This window comes from Taudactylus pleione, unplaced genomic scaffold (genome assembly GCF_031769625.1).
Source record: "Taudactylus pleione unplaced genomic scaffold, aTauple2 ptg000282l, whole genome shotgun sequence".
NCBI lineage: Eukaryota > Metazoa > Chordata > Amphibia > Anura > Myobatrachidae > Taudactylus > Taudactylus pleione.
This window is the reverse complement of record NW_028284684.1, coordinates 10,066,487-10,087,328: the sequence shown is the minus strand read 5'-3', so window position 1 is coordinate 10,087,328 and position 20,842 is coordinate 10,066,487. Positions and strand designations below refer to the sequence as shown.

The 20,842-nt window shown below is 39.1% G+C and overlaps 1 protein-coding gene and 2 pseudogenes across 1 annotated transcript in view; 2 read left to right on the top strand and 1 right to left on the bottom strand.

Moving 5' to 3' along the window:
* Positions 1-6,289: 6,289 nt before the first annotated feature.
* LOC148512123 (5S ribosomal RNA) lies at positions 6,290-6,408 on the bottom strand (annotated as a pseudogene).
* Positions 6,409-7,729: 1,321 nt separating this feature from the next.
* On the top strand, positions 7,730-7,848 carry LOC148512122 (5S ribosomal RNA; annotated as a pseudogene).
* A 9,972-nt stretch (positions 7,849-17,820) lies between these two features.
* Positions 17,821-20,842, top strand: part of TMEM132C (transmembrane protein 132C) — a 594,252-nt gene continuing 591,230 nt past the window's right edge. Inside the window, exon 1 of the mRNA XM_088482165.1 lies at positions 17,821-18,358. Within this exon, the coding sequence (XP_088338291.1) occupies positions 18,256-18,358 (103 nt within the window). The 5' untranslated portion in view covers positions 17,821-18,255. The remainder of the gene's footprint in view (positions 18,359-20,842) is intronic.

Genomic DNA, 20,842 nt, shown 5'->3' with positions numbered 1-20,842 from the left:
ATTTCTAGCTTTGTGTTTTTAGCTGTGTTGTATTCAGCGCTAACGTTTTACATTCTCAGCATGTTCAACCAATTCTCTGCTCAAATTATGGAAGAAATACAGGTTTTTCCCCATATAAAAGAACATTTTGAAACACTTATAAACATGCATTTGCATTCACTGACAACTTGTCTTTGCTGAGTGCCAGCTGTCCTGATAATCTCTAAATGTGTTGCACCATCCTTTCTATGGGTCTGATTTAGAGTTGGACACAAGTCCATTTGTGGTGAGTAAAAAAATATGCTTTTACAAAATACGAATCCTTCCAAAAATGCAGCCATATTTATCGAATGTTGTAACCGAAATTTGTGGCCTCTTACGCCTGGAGGCGTGGTACAGGGATGGCAAGTTTGAGATGCATACAGTATGTGTAACACATCTCTGAATATCTGCCAATCTCAAAAATCTCCCTGGCTCTGATACACTTACCTACAGTACTATTTTTGAAAGGTACATATATTCCATGGGGTCCCAGTACCAGGCTGTGCCAAGATAGATTATTCATTATAAGAGGAGAACGTGCAGCATGGACATTCCCATCTCATAATATTATTTATTTATTTATTACTATCCTATAACATTGAGCCTAAACTTTAATTTACCTGCCAGGGCATTAATGAATGCGTGGGTGATGGGTGCCAGGGTATTATGTTATAATATTAAAAGATTTAAGTACTATTATGGAACTATAAGGTCCTCATAAACTGTGGCAGCCATTCACTGTTTTTGGAACTACAGAAATTGTAAAGCACAATGAAATATGTTGGTGCTATATAAATAAATGGCAATAAATAAATACACAAGTCAGCATGGCTATAGCTACCAGATCAAGCCCACAATAACCTTTTTCAAAACCTTTTTATGTAAATATAAACCCCTACATAACCTTTGTTTACCACATTATTGCACTCCTAAATCCAGTGGGAATGTTATTACCTGAAGACAACGTGAAGCTCTTAATTAAAAACCCTAAAAGATGGATGATCTTACTCCAGTTATGGCATGATGTATCCCCACTTTGATAATTTGACAAAAAATGTGTTAATGCTTACCCTAGCACAGCTAATAACTCCTGTAATAAATATAGTCACAAAGAAACAATTGACATACAATTTGGCACGTCTTCATCAGTTCAGTTGGAGAACAAACATTTGGCTGAAAATAGATTTTGTTGTCTAGACAGGTCTGTAGGGGCCTTCATGTATAGTATGTGTCGAAACTTCTGTTCCACATAATTGCTCTGTGTGTTATTTTTCATATTTTATCCATCAGAAACGACTGCTATAGAGGAGGAGATTTTGGCTGTGCAATACTTTGATAATCATCCTGAGCCTGTAGCTTTGGAAGAAGGGTAGAGGATGTGGTTTTAGATTTCAACGTTTATAGCAAACATATTGTCAGGCTGAAATTTTATACCACTGTATAATATGTGCAATACATAGGGTACTATATATTATATGGACACTATGGGCGATATTCAATTATCTACAATGTGTTGCCTCAATGTTCATACGTATACATTATGGTAAAATATGGTGGTCCAACAAATTTTCTTTTTTTTTTTCAAAACATTTTTTTTGACAAGTTGGCAGAAGAGAAAATATACATCTGGGCATGGGCATTGGAACAGGGGGAGGTGGCAAGGGGGCAGAGGTGTAATGTGCAGTCTTTAAGTTAAAAGACCACACATGACACTTCATCCTCCATGAGGTGCAGGCAGGGTTGGACTGGCTCACAGGGGTACAGGGGAAATCCCAGGTAGGCCCCACTGCCTGAGGGCCCATCCCCTCCTTTAGGTGTCAGGTTCCAGACCTAAAATTATACATTGTTACTCTATTAGATGGTCAGTTACCTGGTGGAGTAGTACCACTGATCAACATGGGTGCTTGGTTCCTTTTCTATTAAAACTACACGTCAAGTGTCTGTGGTGGTTGGCCACACCACTTAAGCATGGGCCCCTATCACTGCATTCCCCTGGTGGGCCCTTTATGCCCCAGTCCGACACTGGGTGCAGGTGCAGCCTATTACTATAAAGCACAGCCCCTGACAGTTCACGGCTGCCACTTAGGTATGATGGAAGGTAGGGAAGAGGAAGAGAGGGGAGGGGAAGAGAGGGGAGGGGGCGCCACCAGAACGATTTTCTGTTGCCCAGAGAGTTTGAAATGGTTAAATAACTATTTAGCACATTAAATAATCAAGTTTTACAGTTCATAATACATTGAAAATACAAAACATAATACTAAACATAAAAAAACATTCTATCATCAGGGATAGTGTGAATATTTCCAATAGGGATCCATAATTATATCATACAGTATGGGTATGAAGGACAATACAATGGAAGTATAACATCACTAAAACAAAAGGGAATACTACTGCTGAGTACTTCTAGATTATACCAAGAGGTAAGTTGACAGCATTCCTTAAGGCTCTTTTCACACACAGTTTTGTCTGGACAGAAAAAAAGCATCAGGTTTTTTTTCGGCAGAGTGTTTGTAGTCAAACACATAAATACATGCATGCTTTCAGATGACACAAGCATGGCACGGTTGCCGTGTTATAGCAAAGAATAACCACTGACAAGGACAGCTGTCGTCCATGGTCTTCAGTTTTAAAGATTGAAAAGAGATTGAAAACACACTGCAATAACATTACACACGGCACAATACCGTGGTTGTAAAAGTGACTGATCCACGGGAAAAAAACCTGTTGGTATTTTTTACATCCGGACAAAACTGTTGAGTGTGTAATAGCCGTGAGGCTTCTTTCATTACAGAAGATAGGGTGTGTACATATGGAAGCTATGTGTTGAAAATGCTTTCAAACATTTTGTATTTATGTACAGTAGTGATGCCTCAGTCCAATCCATTAGGAATAAGAAGGAAATTCTAGGATATAATACGCCATAGGTAAAGGATCTGGAGAGATCCATTGGGATAAGATTGTCTTTTTAGTGGTAGCTGACAAGTAATAAACGGTTGTCTTTTTGAGAGACCATAAGTGTCTCTGGGATGGATATCCCAAAAGAGAATACACAAACAATAGGCACTAACCTTCTAGGTAATTCATGGCTCACAATAAAAATAGCAAGAGTCAATTGACAACAGCCCCTACACAGGTTGGGGAATACTGGATCCCCAACAATTTGTAACCAGAAAAAACTAAAACGTTTTAGAGGCACTGGTCAATCTAAAATGCATTTATTACATATATATAACAATGAAGGATAATAATACATATGAACAAAAATAAAAATAAATAAATACAATTTTAATAAAATATAAAAAAATATATAAAAAAAACAAAAAACAACCAATTTTATATAGATTGAAATTGAGATGACTCAATTGGCCAATAAACACAATCATATATAGATCTAATTTAAACTAGCACAAATGCAGTACTAAAGAACAATCCTCAAATTGCATATTAGAATACATAGTTGATATTATCAAAGGTTGTATCAATTTGTAAAAATGTTTCAACCTTATTTAGGAGGGAAAAAAAAGTCTCAATGTTCCAAGTTAGCAATTGTAGCAGCGTATCTCTTATATTTATAAAAACTCATACAGCATAGTATATGTGGTCAAGTCTATGGGTAGTCCACTGTGTTTAAAAAGCACACAAAAATGGTGATCCAGTATTTATAAATTGAATATTCCAATTTAAAAAACATGAGCTGTGGATTCATTAGGCATGGTTGACAGGAAGAGTATAGGAAAAAAGGAGCATGTATGCACAATAATTGCTATCCAAAAACTTACTCCCTCATGGTATCCCTTATGTGTAATTAGTACTCAAAGCTTGTTGTTTCAAAGAACTGCATAAATTACCAATCCATCACATAGCAATGTGGTGCTTAAATAGTCCCACATAATGTGCAAGAACTAGTATATGTATCTGCTAGAGATGGTACTAGAAACAAAGCAGGGACCATCGATAGCACGCCAAACCTTCTTTCTCTTAAGCCTCTCCACATGTGGGAAATCCTCTTTACGTGTTTCTCCGCCTCTCAGGCCCGTCGATGGCTTCCTTTTTTTAAATATTTTATTTAAATTTTATTTATTTATTTTTATTTTTGTTCATATGTATTATTAGCCCTCATTGTTTTATATATATATATAGATATGTAATAAATGCATTTTAGATTGACCAGCGCCTCTAATATTTTTTCCTGGATATCCCAAAAGGCCTAAGTTTTAGTATCTACAAATTACATTTTTAGAGTGTTATTAACATAATCTGAAAGGTTCATCCACAAAATTTGCACTAGGGGACATTTCTATAAGGAATTTAAGATTTGGGGTGAAACATGGTCTATGTAAAATTTCTGCATACAAAATAGATACCAGTTGCTTATTCAATTTGCGATGAGAAGCCAGTTTTCATAGAAAGATCAGGAAAATCAACCCCCCATTTTAAAATCCTATGTTACCCTATTCTATATTAAGCATAGAGTGAGTATCCTACTTGATAATAGAGATTCAGAGGTATTAGTTACATACATTTGCAAACATATGAATAAGCGCCAGGCCTCGTCAAGGCTCCTCTATACTGACGTCCCTAACATTAAGGGGTTCACGTCCGAGAAGCAAGTTGTTCTGGCTGGACCTTTCTCATGGCATCACCACTTAATTCACATAGAATATTTTTTCACTTCTCTGATTGTTTGTATATTATTTGTGTCATTTTAATTCTTTCTCATTTCATTAACACTTATTGATTTATTCTTACACATCTATCCTTTACACTTCACTATCACCTTTTTTCCTCTTTTCGTGTGATGCCCTGGGGATGGTCCTTGGCTGGATTTTTTTTGGGGTGCCTTGCTTCTTGTACGTGAACCCCTTAATGTTAGGGACACCAGTATAGAGGAGCTTTGACGAGGCCTGGCGCTTATTCATATGTTTGCAAATGTATGTAACTAATACCTCTGAATCTCTATTATCAAGTAGGATTTAAGTATTGTTTTGGCTACAGTGTGCTGGAGGGCAAATCCCCTTTTTTCTGTGTTCAGTATAAACCCCGCCCTTTACAAGCACCTGTGGTATGCCAATTAGCTGATTGAGCAACTACCACACTTTTAATTCATAGTATCTGCATGCAAAAATTGATAAACATATCGAAGACCTTTGTTATTACATATCCTAAAAATTGGGAATGTTCCACAAGGTTTGGAGGCCGGATTGCGGCACAATGGTAAAAAGTGAGATATCTGGATCATTTCAAGTTGGAGCGGACAAGTCTCCATACCATGCAGGTGTGGGGTATCAATATGTTATCTTTAATATCTATTGGAAGAGATTGTGGAGGAGTATGTAAAAGGGAAACTAGATTCCAATCTGGTACAAAAGCCTGTTTCATAGAGCTCATAATATAAGTGTTAGACCCCCTATCCAGTCAGTTGCTATCCTGTAATTGGCTACTAACATGTGTAGTCTGAGACATGTTAGATTGAAACCTCCTAATCACTGTTTTTTTGTAGTTTAAATAATGAGATTCGGGGGTGTTTACCCAGCCAAATAAATTTTGTTAAATCCTTGTTCATAAGTCCCAGGTCTGTCTTTGATGGTATAATGGGAAGCATTTGAAGGATATAAATAAACCTTGGAAATCAAATAATTTTATAAAGATGGTATCTACCAATATAGGACATAGGAAGATGTGCCCATTTGTTAAAGTCTGAAAAAGCCTTCAACAGTAGTGGAGTATAATTCACCTCATACAATTTGGAAGAGAGGGGATTTTAGTGCATTAGCCCCCAACAAGTTTTCTTGTGAACCTCTATAGGGTTGAAAAAACAGGGGGGGGGGGTTTGGTACCGCACAGAACCATATATTATTATGGCATTAATTTACAACCGACCATATTTCATTTTGTATTTAGAGATTGTAACATAACATGTTGTTGCTGGTTCTCCCAAAGCCCAAAATATAACATGTACAAAAAACAAAGAGCCAAGAAGGGCTAGTTGTTGGGGCACTCTTAAATCAAATGTAATAAAATTTAACCTTTATTAGTAATTATTAAAAAGCTGCAGATCTCCTCATTTTAATAGAATAAATGGATACGGCTAAATAAATATTCAAATAATTCGGGGTAATCCTACTCCTATAAATTCTAAATTATTTAGTCACATCATACAGGAGTTTTGTACCCGTGGTGATCCTGAAATCAACATAAACCAAATCAAATGTAATCACTTATGTCCCTGGTATTATACACTTAGTCCCGTTCTGCTCCTAAATATTACCTACAACACCCAATATTCCCTGGTGGTCTTCCATCCAAGTACTAATCAGGCCCAATACTGTGTAGCTTCCAAGATCAGATGAGATTGGGCATGTTCAGTAAGGTACGGTTGTAGGACTATATAAACAGGAGATTGGGGGTCCTGGTGTAATATAGTTAAGGGCATTATGTAGGACTAACTCACTATGAGAAGTCCGCTTTGATTAAACAATGGACATAAATTCCAAACAAAGTATTGCACCAGCATACTTTGATTAATGAATAAATTGGTTATTTTACCTTCTAAAGTATGTATATCATATTCATATAGCCATATAAACAGATGATCTAAATGGAGGTATAAGTAATGTCAGTCTAATAGTGCCTGGGGATAATCATATCATGTGTAAACGGCATTTATATAGCATTCATATGATTGTACATGGGTATGCAAATCCCATATGTTTCGGTAGGGATGGTGCTAATTTATATTCCCCTAGAGCACTTAGCAGACACCAAACATTTTAAGCAAACAGTACATATCATAATTTGTATTATTAACATGAAATATGGATGTACATTGAATAAGTCTTCACGTGGTCATAACACACAGAGTGGTAATAAAAAAGAAAATAAGAAAGTGAAATGTATTGCTAGTGTCTGTTACCCTAAGTCACCGGGGCAGAGACCGGGCGCCAATCAAGTCCTCATATAGGGATTGTACTAATCTGTATTCCCCTGGAACATTTAATAGATAGCATATTTGTTGTGAAGTAATATAGTTGTACACAGTGTGTTTTGCTATATTTACAATGGATACAAGTGTGTCTCAGAATCATCACACAGTGATAGTAAAAAAGAGCTAAATAGGTTATTTAAAGCTATTCCCCTAAATGACGGGGGAAAGAAAGCTGGACAGAAATCAAGTCCTCATGTGTGCAATGAAACAATAACCATGTGAAATAACATCAAATCTACCCCAACTAAAAACTGAGGAGTTTACAGCAGTACATCCACTGTGCTGCCACAATAGTCAGATCATAAATGAGCCTGTGTAATCAGATGCCTGCAAGAAAGCATGAGCCATAGGACAGACAGGTCTCCAATTTATACTATAAGAGATCAGAGTGCCGTGTCTCCATTCATGTGGAGTGTAATAAGCTGAACTGACGCGGCGGCCAGACAGCAAGTGTACATATGTATCAGGGTCACCGTGCGGGGCCGTTTTGCCTAGTTGGTGGCTTGATCACCTCTCCATGGACAGGTGATCAAGCCACCAACCAGGCGAAATGGCCATCCTTCCGCACCATAGGAGGTCCGGTCAGTGCACGGTCAGTGCAATACTTTGTTTGGAATTTATGTCCATTGTTTAATCAAAGTGGACTTCTCATACTGAGTTAGTCCTACATAATGCCCTTAACTATATTACACCAGGACCCCCAATCTCCTGTTTATATAGTCCTACAACCATACCTTATTGAATATGCCCATTCTTGTCTGATCTTGGAAGCTATACAGTATTGGGCCTGATTAGAACTTGGATGGGAGACCACCAGGGAATATTGGGTGTTGTAGGTAATATTTAGGAGCAGAACGGGACTAAGTGTATAATAGCAGGGAGATAAGTGATTACATTTGATTTGGTTTATGTTGATTTCAGGATCACCATGGGTACAAAACTTTGGTATGATGTGAATAAATAATCTAGAATTTATAGGAGTAGGATTACCCAGAATTATTTAAATATTTATTTCGCTGTATCCATTTATTCTATTAAAATGAGGAGATCCGCAGCTTTTTAATAATTACTAATAAAGGTTAAATGTTATTACATTTGATTTAACAGTGCCCCAACAACTAGCCCTTCTTGGCTCTTTGTTTTTTGAACCTCTATAGGGTGCAAGGGAAAATAACAATGTTTCTGCCTGTGAAGTGCTTTGACTTGTCCATTCAGGAAGCACTTCTCACTCATTCCTTAGAATTGAATTTCCTCCTATATATTATTTTCTTTGTGTCCTGGTTTAAATGGATAGTATGGTAAGTTCTGGAGTTGAAACAAATAAGAAAATGAGTAAAAACAACTTTAATAACAATAGTAGTCATGAACATCTAAGTTTCCAATGTTAAGCATATCACTAATCAGTTAATCTCCAGGACCTCAGCAATACTGATTGCTTCTGTTTACTTGGTGTCCCCTACACCTGGTTAGATATGGTTACCTCTATTTTAAAACTTTGTCACAAAAATGTTACGATCACCACCAGAAAATCCTTTTCTCCTCCTTACTTGTTTCAAATTAGTCAATCCATTAGCTGGCCAAAAAGTACTCACAGCTTTCAGAATTCATTTTCTAATACCTCAAGCCTAATCTTTATGCACATTCAATGTCCCAAAGCTTAAATCGAAATTCTAAATATAAATAACATAATTAATTCCAACTATCCAAACATGGTTCTTGACTCCCTTATGGGTGTGGCCATTTTGGAAAGGTCTTATATCCAGTTTTAGCACTCAAAATTCTTATTCAAATTCTCTAAACATGGGATATAAAACATCCAACATTCTCTCTTCTTTATGTATCGCTCATCCAACATCTCTATTCCGTTTACTTATTACTTACCAGCTGGCATACCCGACGTTGCCCGGGTTGAAGACTGGACCCTGAAGTACACCTGCTGCCTTTATTTGTGTAAATTGTACTCAAATTTAACACCATTCCATTGATCATGAAAAGGACCCAACTGTTTGCTAACATTCATGCAAATAGTGGCCTAACTACCGTGGGTGCAAGGGGTGCAGCTGCTATGGTGCCCAAGCTGCCTCTGTGGCCCTCCGCACCCCCCACACCCAGTCATGCACACAAGGGGGGCCGTTCCAGTCAGGGCCGCCGAGGTGGACCCATGTGTCAGCAGTTTTCATTTGGTTACAGCTGATTATAGCTGTCTCACCGGCAGGCAGACATAGAGAGACAATGCCACCAGTCATGAGGCAATCAGAGTGTGTGGACCATCAGTCAATCAGCATTGGTGGCTCTTGATTAGCTGCTGGTCCGCGAGCTCTGATTGGCTTGCAACCAGATCCAAATTCAAATTACTACAGCGCTGTCTGTCCATGTCTGCTGCTGTGCCAGCTGTAATTAACTGGCGGCCCGGCCCCAACATCACACCTGCTGGCTGCTGTTGGTATGCAGGGGGAGACGAGAGGCTGCTGGAGGGACACAGGGAGGTGAATTGCTGGAGTGGGCATAAAGTGTTATAAGGGGCATCACTGTGTGGCATAATATGTAAGGGGTACTACTATTGTGTGGATTAATGTGTTATATGGGGCACTACTATTATGTGGCATAATGTGTAATGCGCATTACTGTGTAGTGTAAGGGGCATTACTGTGTGGCATAATGAATAAGGGGCACTACTACTGCGTGGTTTGTGTATAAGAGGTACTACTGTGTGGCATAACCTGAATGTTCTCTGTGTGGCATAACATGAATGGGCTCTGTGTGGGGGCAAATGTATGTGTTTTTTTTACCTCTGCGGAGCATTTTAAATTCTTATTCTGTGGCCCCTAAAGTTCTAGGTATGCCTTTGCATGCAAACAAAGGGCTGACAAATATATATGATCACTTTATAAAGGACAAAAGGTGCATACACCCACAACGATTTTGTAAATGAACGATTTTGTTAAACGATTTTCGTTCATTTTTTCAAAGGAAAAATGAACGAAAATCGTTCATTAAAATCGTTCATTTACTAAATGTAATGAACAATTTTTTTGAACTACAAATAATTTTTGCATATTCCCTTAATGAAAATCGTTGAGTTGGTCAGTCTGACTAAACTACAAACTACAAACGTGCATGAACGATAATCGTTCATTGTTTTAACTTAAAAGTGAACAATTTTTTCAAGGATGAACGATAATCAATATCGTTTTTTCGATAATCATTCAAAAAATTGTTGTGTGTGTATGCACCTTAACTCTGGATTTAATATTAACTTGTATGAGTCATAAAGTTTGCTCAGTCTTTGAGATTAAAAGGATACATTTGTACAGTAGCTTTTACACAGGTTTTTGCCAATTTCCACAGGAGCCAGCCCCGGAACCTGTATAATGTTAGAGTGTCCCCATTGTTACAGTTTGTGTCACAGTGTATGGTCTTGATGAAGTTCAAATCTAGACAAAAACCTAAGCCATGTCGAACTACACCAGCATGCCAAATTCAGTGGAGCTAGGTCCAAAACTCTGGCCATGCATAAAGGTCATACAGACAGACATGCTTTTTAGATGATTATATAGATAAACTTTGTTTTATAAGTGATATATGTATATATCAGGCACAATTTTTCTGAATCCCTACGAGCACCACCATATTTGGTTAGCACTAATTCTATACTTAGTCCCAATAATTTTCTCCCCACCCCCATCCCACTCCCTCTTCCAAACTTCCCTTTTATAGAACTATGTATTCCCTCTCCTCAATTAATTAGTGTATCAACAACAATATATGGGTTTAAAGTGAAAGGATATAAGAAACACAATGCATTATATGTATATGTGAAACCAAGTTATAATTCTGTCATGATGAATTGTGAATAGATCTATGATCTTGAATAAGTAAATAGTAAATATAATGTACAGTTGACCAGTATGATTATAAGGGATAAGGTCAATATACCAGCAAAGGGGACGCCAACGCTTAGAATACTGGCCTTGGCATCCTGACTGCTGGCATCCCGAAGATAAGTAGCAGGGTTAGGGGGAGGGTTAGCATTGGAGGTTAGGCACTAGGGTGAGGGTCAAGGTTAGGCACTAACGGAGGGGGGTTAAGTTTAGGGTGCAGGGAGGTGAGAGGTTAGGCTTAGGCACAAGGAGGGCAGGATAGGTTTAGGCACTCGGGAGCGTGGGGTAGGGAGAGGAGAAGGTTAGGATACCTACTGATAGGTATCAGTATACTAACCCTGTTGGGCAGCCGGCGTCGGGATTTTGGCCGCCAGGATCCCGATCGCCGGTATCCCGTACTCAACACTGATTATATGTGTGTAACATATATTGATGCTATCAGTACCATTGCTGTTACAATTTTCAGAAAGCAGTAAGTTTTTTGAAATACAATTTTATTTTTTTATGCAAAATAATGATATATTTAAACTTTTCATTGATTAATATAATTTAGTATACTTAGATTGTTTTGGAAAATGTCTATATATGGATAATGTTGACTATATATGAATTATGTTGACATCTCTTCCAAACAAATTGATTAATGTCGTCTCCAAAGGTATCCAGTGCACAAAGGGTTACATGTGAAGGAACAAATAAATCAATGGCAATAAAGTCTGTGCTATTTAATTAATAATAATAATCATTTTATTTATATAGCGCTCTTCTGCAATAGGACTCAAGGCGCGTAACAGGTAGAATTAACAAGATACAGAAGTTTACATTTTCAAAACAGTATACAAAATATTGTGGTATAACAGATCTACATGGAAACGGTTGACAATGTCTAGATAGACACCTGATGTTAGACAGACAATAGGTCGACAGGGACAAAAGATTGACACACTATAGGTCAACATGGAAGCAGGTCGACAGGTACAAATGGGTGACAGGGTCAAAAGGTCAATATGAAATTAGTATGCGGTAGAAATGTCCCTGCTGAGACTGATCCCGGTGTTCTCCCCCTTAATTCAGAGGGCAGTCCTGGTCTTCTCTAGCCTCAGCTCCTCGCTCACCTGATGGGGCAGTCCAAGTGTTCTCAGCTGGAGAGAAAGACCCAGAGTTGAGTAGATCTGGCCTTGGTGTTCTCAGTCGGAGGGGTGGTTCTGGAGCTGTCGTAGGCCATATCCCAGTGCCAAAGGCCGCGATGGGGACCAGACCAGCAGATAGAGGTGGGGAAAGATCATTGGGTAGCTGCATCGGCAGGGAGGCAGGTGGAGGCCAGGAGCTGATGGGAAGCATCTCCAGCAATGCAGAAGGCGATCCGTGGTGGCCGCAATCAGCAAATTGAGACTGCGGCTGCTGCTAGAAGAGGCAGACACACATTCTGGGCATCATGTCTGTCCCCAGCAGTTTCAGAGGACCTTGACGGGCAGCGGAGCAGGGGCAATGCTGGACCGACAAGTGAGAGCCGCAGAATTTAAGCTTTTTATTGTGTTTAACATTTTTTATGGAATACATTTAATATATTGACGCACTGGTATGGAACATTTTTTTAGGATTTATCAGTGCAGATAATTTTCTGTATACTGTAATTATATATGTGCTTCAGGGTGGAAATGTGGTGTGTCGGCACAGGGCACCCTGAGCTATGTCGCTGCACTTACAACCTCAAATACGGAAATACTGTAGTTGTTTTGCTTGTAGGCAGTCATTCACTGTGTCAACAATGACACCGGAATCTCGGCGCCAGTATCTCGGCACGATTATAATACTACTTACAGCATTTTAACCACGCAGGCATCATACCTTTAAACATTCCGTTTTATCATAGTGAATAATGATAGAATATATGCATCCCATTATCCCATTGTGCTGCTTAAAATTACTGTTAGGATACATGTGAAATATTATCACATTATCAAGTGGATGACTATGTGACTTAGTTGAGGCACTGATCATTACTTTTTATTTCTGGTCTCCCTTTTTTAAAGTTATTATTGTTATTTATTCATTTTTAAATATGTTATATTTTGTCTGTGATTTGTGTTAATTCACATGTAATACAATTAGTTTTAATAATAACTTTATATAACAGTAGTACTATGTATAGTATAAGGCTAGCAATTGTAGGTATAGTCACAAATGTGGCAATCTTCCCTTATTTAATTTAATTTGAATTTTCAAAATATTATTGTTATTTATTATTTATTCAGTGTATTTTAAGGATGCCAAGACAGTGTAGGGGACAATGATTTAATGATACATGTGGCAACCATCCAATATTGAAGTAGAGTACACAAAATCTTGTATTTGTTTTTCAGTTGACTAATGAATGATTTTATGTACATGACAATAGACAGAACATAGGAGAAGGGTTCCAACAATAATGCTAAGTAATATTTCAAAATGTAACCCAGTTGCTGCTAAGCCTATTTCTGGCATTTTATGAACTGGTTACATTAAAAATTAATATCAGTGATTATTTATGCAGTATCCAAACAAATTATACCATATTTTTTTCTGATTTTCCAGAAAATACCGTTACTCTGCTCACTCTTTTTTATATATATATGCTTTTATTTAAAGATCCACAGGACAAATACAATAAAGACGTATCAAAATATATAATCAACAACACACATTACACAAATGCATCTAAATTTCAAATAAAAATAAACAAATATTTACAAAGACCAATGGGAAGGGGAGAGGGGTAAAAAGAGGACATCCTAGGTCTCCAAAAAAACTATAGAAATCCCAAACTAAATTAATGTGGGGCAGTACTAAAGTAAATTAGGCCATTAAGGCCTTATATTTATCAAATTCAGTCTAGCCAGTAGATGCATGTCATGGTAAATGTAGAAAGGTGATCCGTTGCAGACAGAGCAATTTCTTCCATGGTCATATACATGTCTAAACAAATTAACCATTCTTTAATAAAAGGAGGGGACATTGTATTTAGAAATAGGCCAAGAAATAACATTCAGAATCCAAATTTCTGGGCCTTCAGGGACCCTCTCTCCCATAATGTCTTTTACTATTTGCATAATTCGGTTCCAGAAGGAAGCCAGGGAAGAGCAAAACTACCAAATATGTGATGGAGAGACTGGATTCCCATTACATCTTCAGCAAATATTAGGGAGACCTGGAAACTTTTTGCTCAAAAGACTCGGACATCTATACCACCTTGTAACAATCTTATATTGCAGCATAATTACCAAAACATTTTCAGAGGAAACATGTAAAAATTGAAAGGCCTGAGACTATTGTTGGTCAATTAGTGAAACATTCGGATCAGCGTTCCAAGTATTGGTAAACTTGGGAGTGTGGTAAAGGCACTATTTACCAATAATCTATAAAGAACAGAAATGGAATAACGAAGAGGTTCTTTCTGTGAACATATTGTTTCAAAAGAAGTCAAATCCCTAGGTAATATACCTTGTTTATTTGCCTTCCTCACATAGGACACAAGTTGAGTGTATGACCAGTATTCTGACTGGAGAAGACTTAACCATTCTCAGATCTGGAAAAGAAGTAACCCCTCCGGAGTGACATGAGCAGAAGGCTGGAAAGTAGCTGGTCACCATTGATGGCACTATCAGTGATAGCCATTTATGGAACAATAACCATCTATGGTGAACCATCAATGGTTTGCACCACTTGAGGGCCACCACTGCAAGGTCCACGGCTAGCCTCGGGCGAATCAGGTTGAGGTTACTTGCTTCGCTATGCCGTACATAGTATTTTTTCTATTGTTTTGCAGGGGGAGTGGCCACGCCTCCCAGATTTGGCCCCACCCCCCATCTGCCACATACCCATCCTGTATTTTACCAGAACAAAAGAGGCAATCCTAACTATAAGGGAGATATTATATTATATGCCCCAGTCTGTGTCTATGTTTGTCGTTATCTAACTGTATGAGTCAAATTCAAGTAGCTGCGACCACAGTGGAGACAATGCAATTGAACACGATGTGAATCGCGCTGGATAGGAGTTCTCGGAGCTATGCACTTGTTTCCCCCACGTTCGCCACTTAGTCGAGAGATGCTGGTTAGCGTGCCTCAAGCTGGTTGTTTAGGCTTGCTAAATGGCATATTCTGGCAAGCTGATAACAGTATCACGGCCAACACTTTAGTTGGATTTCTACTCTCACCCTCAGGAGGGTGCAAGAAGAAATCCTTTAGTTGGGCTAACAGCGCGGTCAATTGAATAGCTCCAGGAACCCCTTACCGGTGCTATTCACATCGCACTCAATTGAATTGCCCCCAGTGACAGAACACTGTGCATGTGCTTCGTTCTCTACTTCTAGCTGCTGACTTGACAAGCTCACCTGTCAGACAACAGTCCCGCCCACTATCTCTATCCTCATAGGCAGACAAGGCGGCTATTTGTGTCTTGCCCCGTCTCTGTGAGCGTATGACAGCCTCAGGGAGGAGTCGATGACTCAGTGTCTCTCCTCCTCTCAGCTGTCTGCTGTTTTCGTTCTATGAAGCGCCAATCATGGCCCAACCAACGCTGCACATGTGCAAACCTTTGATAGTAGGAACCATCGATGGTACATCATTGTATAGATTACTACCATTTTTGGTTCATTCATTGGTTTGCACACCGATGGCCATCCCTAGCACGATTCCTGTTTCTGTGTTTGTAATGCACTAAAATATCTGTCAGATGCATGCTCAGTGAGAGCTGTTCACAGTTCCCATTGCCATCTGGGACATGCTGTATGCAATATTATATTCCCAGCTTTGCCCACTTTGCCAAGGTCTCCCTCCCACCTTCCGATACACACAAATGAAGTTCCTCACCTATTAAAATCGCCTGGACAAAATCCTGCAAGCTGTCCCCGATCAGAGGCGCGGGTCTGCCTTCAATATTTTGGTGCACACGCACATACCCAATGATGTGTTATACTCATGACTGCCGGCAGTTAAACAACACAGTGGAGGTGGTGAGGGAAAAGGGGTGTGAACGAGCAATGTGGAGGCGGTGGTTGCGGTGTGAAAAAAAAAGAAACATTGTACAACAGCAAAGACATATAGACATATACACAGCCTGAAGAGAAAAAAAACTGCCACAGCAACACAAGGAGAAAATAATAAGAGGAAAAAAAGAAAAATACAAAACATATTAAACTAAAAAGTACTTTTAATAAAACGAACCAAAATACACATATAAGAAAGGAAAGAAAGCAACACACAAGACAGTCAAGAAAACAATGTTGGAGTTATACTATAAGATAGAAAAAAGATAGACACAATGGAGGAAGATTGAAAATAGGGGAAGAGAGAGAAAAGTGGGGGAGAGAGAAAAAATGGTGTGAGAGAAAAAATGGTGTGAGAGACACTGGGGGGCAGAAGAGGGAGAGGCCGGGAAATGGAAGGGTAAAAACAGACGATGAAGAGGGAGGGAAGGGAACTGAGGGATGGGAGAAAGAGAGAACACGGAAAGAAGAGTAAAGACAGGTAGAGAGAGAGAGGTGGGGTGGGGGCAGAGAAGGGAGATAGAAGTGATGACAGGGCATAAGGAAAGAGACAGGGAAGAGGGGGTGAGAGGTGGGAAGGGGGGTGAGAGAGACAAAAAAAACAGCTAGGAAATTGGCAAATGATGGGTCCAAAATACTAATATAGATGGGTGGTTCTCAAACTCGGTCCTCAGGACCCCACACAGTTAATGTTTTGCAGGTCACCCAGCATGTGCACAGGTGTATTCATTAATCACTAACATTTTAAAAGATCCACCATTGGAGCTAATTATTTCACTTGTGATTCTGTGAGGAGACCTGGAAAACATGCACTGTTTGGGGTCCTGAGGACCGAGTTTGAGAACCTTTGATATAGATGTATAGATACAGTTTACATAATATTAATAGAGGGCCACTTTCCTATAAGCAGGTCACTTATTTCTGTTCTGAAAGACCCATTGCTTAGGATTTGTGTAATAGCACTATAAATGTAAATGCCTTACTAAGGGTCTGATTCAGAGATGGACGCTAATGCGATTTTAATGCAGATCAAGCGATTGTTTGCCATTGTGCATGTGTATGAGCCGGACTGTGAGCGTGCAGCGATCGCATTGCGATTGCGGCTGCACATAGGATCCCATCACAAAGTGAATGACAGGTTGTCAGTATTTAGGGGTGGTAATGGGGAGTGGTCAGAAAAACGCAGGAGTGCCTGTCCGTTTAAACGCTGTTACATGGCCGTGCATAAATTAGCCACTGCGAGTGCATGCGCAGCTCTGATGTTACCGAAATATACGCAGCTATGCATCAACGCACGTAGGTAGGAAAGCAGCAGTGAGCTTCTTTATGCTCAGGTGATCTTTGCTAATATTAGCATATTTTCACTGCTACATTGCGTATGAAATCGCAGCTGCGATCGCATTAGCGTCCATCTCTCAATCAGGCCTTAAGTTTCTTAGCACTAGATAAATCGTTTTGATTGTTTCCGAGAACATAGATGTGTGCTTAATGTGCTATATTTCTTACTGTTTTTGTTTACAGTGAAACCCACGTTTACTATGGATATTAAAATAATAAAGATAGTTCTTCAGTAGCATTTATCTTACTGCACATTCTTATTGGATGCTCAGGTTATTCAGCAATGAAAAGGTTATCCCCATTAGTCTGTGTGATCACTGAGCTGCGTGAATGAACACATCCACAAGTATGCAATATATAGCCACGCCCTCTGTGCAGTAACGGCATCGCATTGGTTATCGCTCCCGTCTGTCTGGCAAGCCCTTCCCCATATTCTTCTTACTATGATTCGGGGAGAGTTGGTGGGTTTGGGAAGAGAGATGAGGACCAGCATGCAGGGGAGGGAGGTGCTGCGGGGGCCACAAGCATCACACAGCACAATAACTTCACTTTCCTCTACAGCAGCTGAGATCGCCGGCCACCGTTAGGGAGTCTAGCGGGGCATTGAGTACAGCTAGGGAAAGTTCTGCACCCTGGAGCAGACCAGTGATATTCTCTAACAGCCCGCAAGTACTTCCCCATCGCAGAGGCGCAGCATCCATTCCTCTTCTACCCAGTGCATGCTGACACCGTGCTAGGGGAACCCTCATCACAAGCTCCGGGATCACCAGGATTTGCCTGAAGGACATAGCTGTGATCTGAGCCCAGGACAAAGCCTGATAGGGAGAGCAGCGATGCAGGAGTTTCAGGCACAAACTTAAGCTCAGATCACACATACTCATCATACCTGTAAACTTGAACAATCTTGAATTGCTGATTGTCCGGGAAGAGTCCCTTTATGCACCTCCCATGGTCACTACTATCTGGGCAGCCTCACCTTCCATGTGACGGGGCAGACCTGCATGCTGGGTACAGCTATGGGCACTTCTGGATTGTGTCAGTGGAGACGTTCCCAGCGCCTTGGTGCACTTGTCAGTCTCATACTTGGGATGCTGTTATTCCGAGGTAAGCCCCATAGCAATCTGAAGCTGTGATCTGCTCCAATCTTATATACAGGATTTACTGGAAACGTCTAGGAATAAGTGTGTGAGCTGTGGAAGTTATAAATGCCATGTAGATAGATGAAAGCACTTTATCACAGGCGCTTTTCATTACTCCTCAAAGGGCACAGATGCCCTGATACATGCTTTATTGTACTTAATTGTATCCGTAGTGGGTTACATCATGTAAGTGATGTTGTGTGTTAAACACAGTGTATTTAGCCTCTGCTCTCATATTTGTTTCCTATTAGGTAATAAACCAGCACTTATTGTAGTACAGGCAGAGTACTACTTTAAGTTATCATCTTACCTGCAAGATAAATAGAAATGCTTAGTAATGTTTATAGCTTTCATCAGTGCACTACATTTCATATACATTACAAAATTACAAGATATGTTATTGTAAATGCGTGTGTATATACTGTATATATATATATATATATAGACATATATAGATATATAGAGATATATATAGATATAGATCGATCGATCTATCTATCTCATATCTATCTATCTATCTATCTATCTATCTATCTATCTATCTATCTATCTATCTATCTATTCACACACTTAAGTTGCTACACAGAATACAAAACTATTAATCCTTTGCTAAGCACTATGACCATTGAGATTTCTATTTGTTCAAGAGAGAGACCTAAATGACTAAGTGTAAGTGACAGAAGTGCTTTCTAATGATGTGGGATAAGGTGAGCCTTTTCATGCATGACATACCAATGTGACTGGTTTCGGTGGAAGAACATCACCAGAGAATCATATGATATTGACAATTGGTATCTTTTGATCTTGGCAGGACCTAGCTTGTTATGTGTGTTGCCTTTCTTTAACATTGCTTCTGTTGGCAAGCTTTGGTGGGCTCCTATGACCTCATGGGATTACGCATAAGAGGCTTCTTATTGTTGGGCATGTTTAAATCCCCTGCCAGCCTTTTTTCCCATGGCACTTGAAGATACCATTTCTACAACTTTATATCCTGGGGGTAACCATTTCTTCCAATTTTTGTTTAAAACTGAATTTGTAATGATGTTAAACTCTCTGAAAGAAGCCAGTGTTTCATTTTAATCAGCATTCTCTGTTACAGTTAAACTGCTGATAAACATTGACATAAACCCATACATAGCATAGCCTACATCCATTTGAAGAGACAGAATAAATTACCAGAATGCACCTAAGACACAGTATAGCACATCATTGTACTTTATGGACAAACAATACAGATTTATTGTTACAAACCTTTATGCCATTTACTTATTTGACTAAAATGGATTAAAAGTTGGATTTGTACATTTGCGAACAATTGAGGAAATGGTTACTATATGTAGAAATAGCCTACATCTGAATAAAGCCTACATCTGATACAAGACCCAATTAAAACCTAGTTAAGATCAGGATCATTGATAACACCCCATACACTGAGGGTCAGATTAAAGCTAAATTGTTAATATCCTTGCAAAAGGTCCCCAGTTTCCTGGCCAGGACATTGTCCATAATGTGAAACAGCTGTTTGTTACCATGTTGCTTCTTTCTCTTGAGTGCACAAATGGGCATTAGTTAACATGAGATCTGTGACATTCGTAATAACTTTCATTCCTGCAGAAAATGTTGAGTAGTATAATAATTGTCTAAGCAAAATGCTCCAATATTATTGGCACTCTCAGCCACACAATTTGGTTGTGGCCCTTTAAACTCTGCAATGGGGTGTGCGCTTATGTGTTCCACATTTATGGGGGTCTCCTCAGTGGACACAACTTGTGCTTGATTATATAGTTTTAGAATATTATGGATATAAATGCATCACAGCAACACTCATTAGGTTCTTGTAAATAATTAAACCCATTTAATTTACAATCTATTAAATAAAACTTACCTTAAATAATTTTTTAACTAATATTTAAAAAAGTGAGTGAGAGGAGGCATAACTGACACAAGATACCACTAATACCTTACTTGGGAATCATGTGAAACAAAATCACAGTAAATTCATGGATCAGAGGATTAATCTAAACTGACAAAATTACTGCTGTGCGGACAAAATCCTCTATTTATTACACCCTTAGACATAGTATAGCCCTAATGTAATACAGAATATAATGCATATCTTCCAAATTCAGACTTTAAGGTAGGGGGCAGTTGCTGAATATAAGAAGTAATATTGTAGTGACTCAACACACTTATCCCTACTGATTAATTATGTCAACCAAGAGGGTGCCAAAAACTTCTAAGCAGAAGAAGCTTAGGCCATAGAAAGGTATGTCAAGCCAGCTTTCAGGATCCCTTAATATTTAAAAAGATTCCCTGAGAAACAATTCAGCATTGTGAGAGCATCTCGCTCTGCAGGAATTAAGATCAGCTTCAGCTCAGCAATGCTTTTTAGAAGCCAGCAATTGTGCCAGAATCTACCAGCATCAACAGCAGCTGCTGAGAGTTCCCG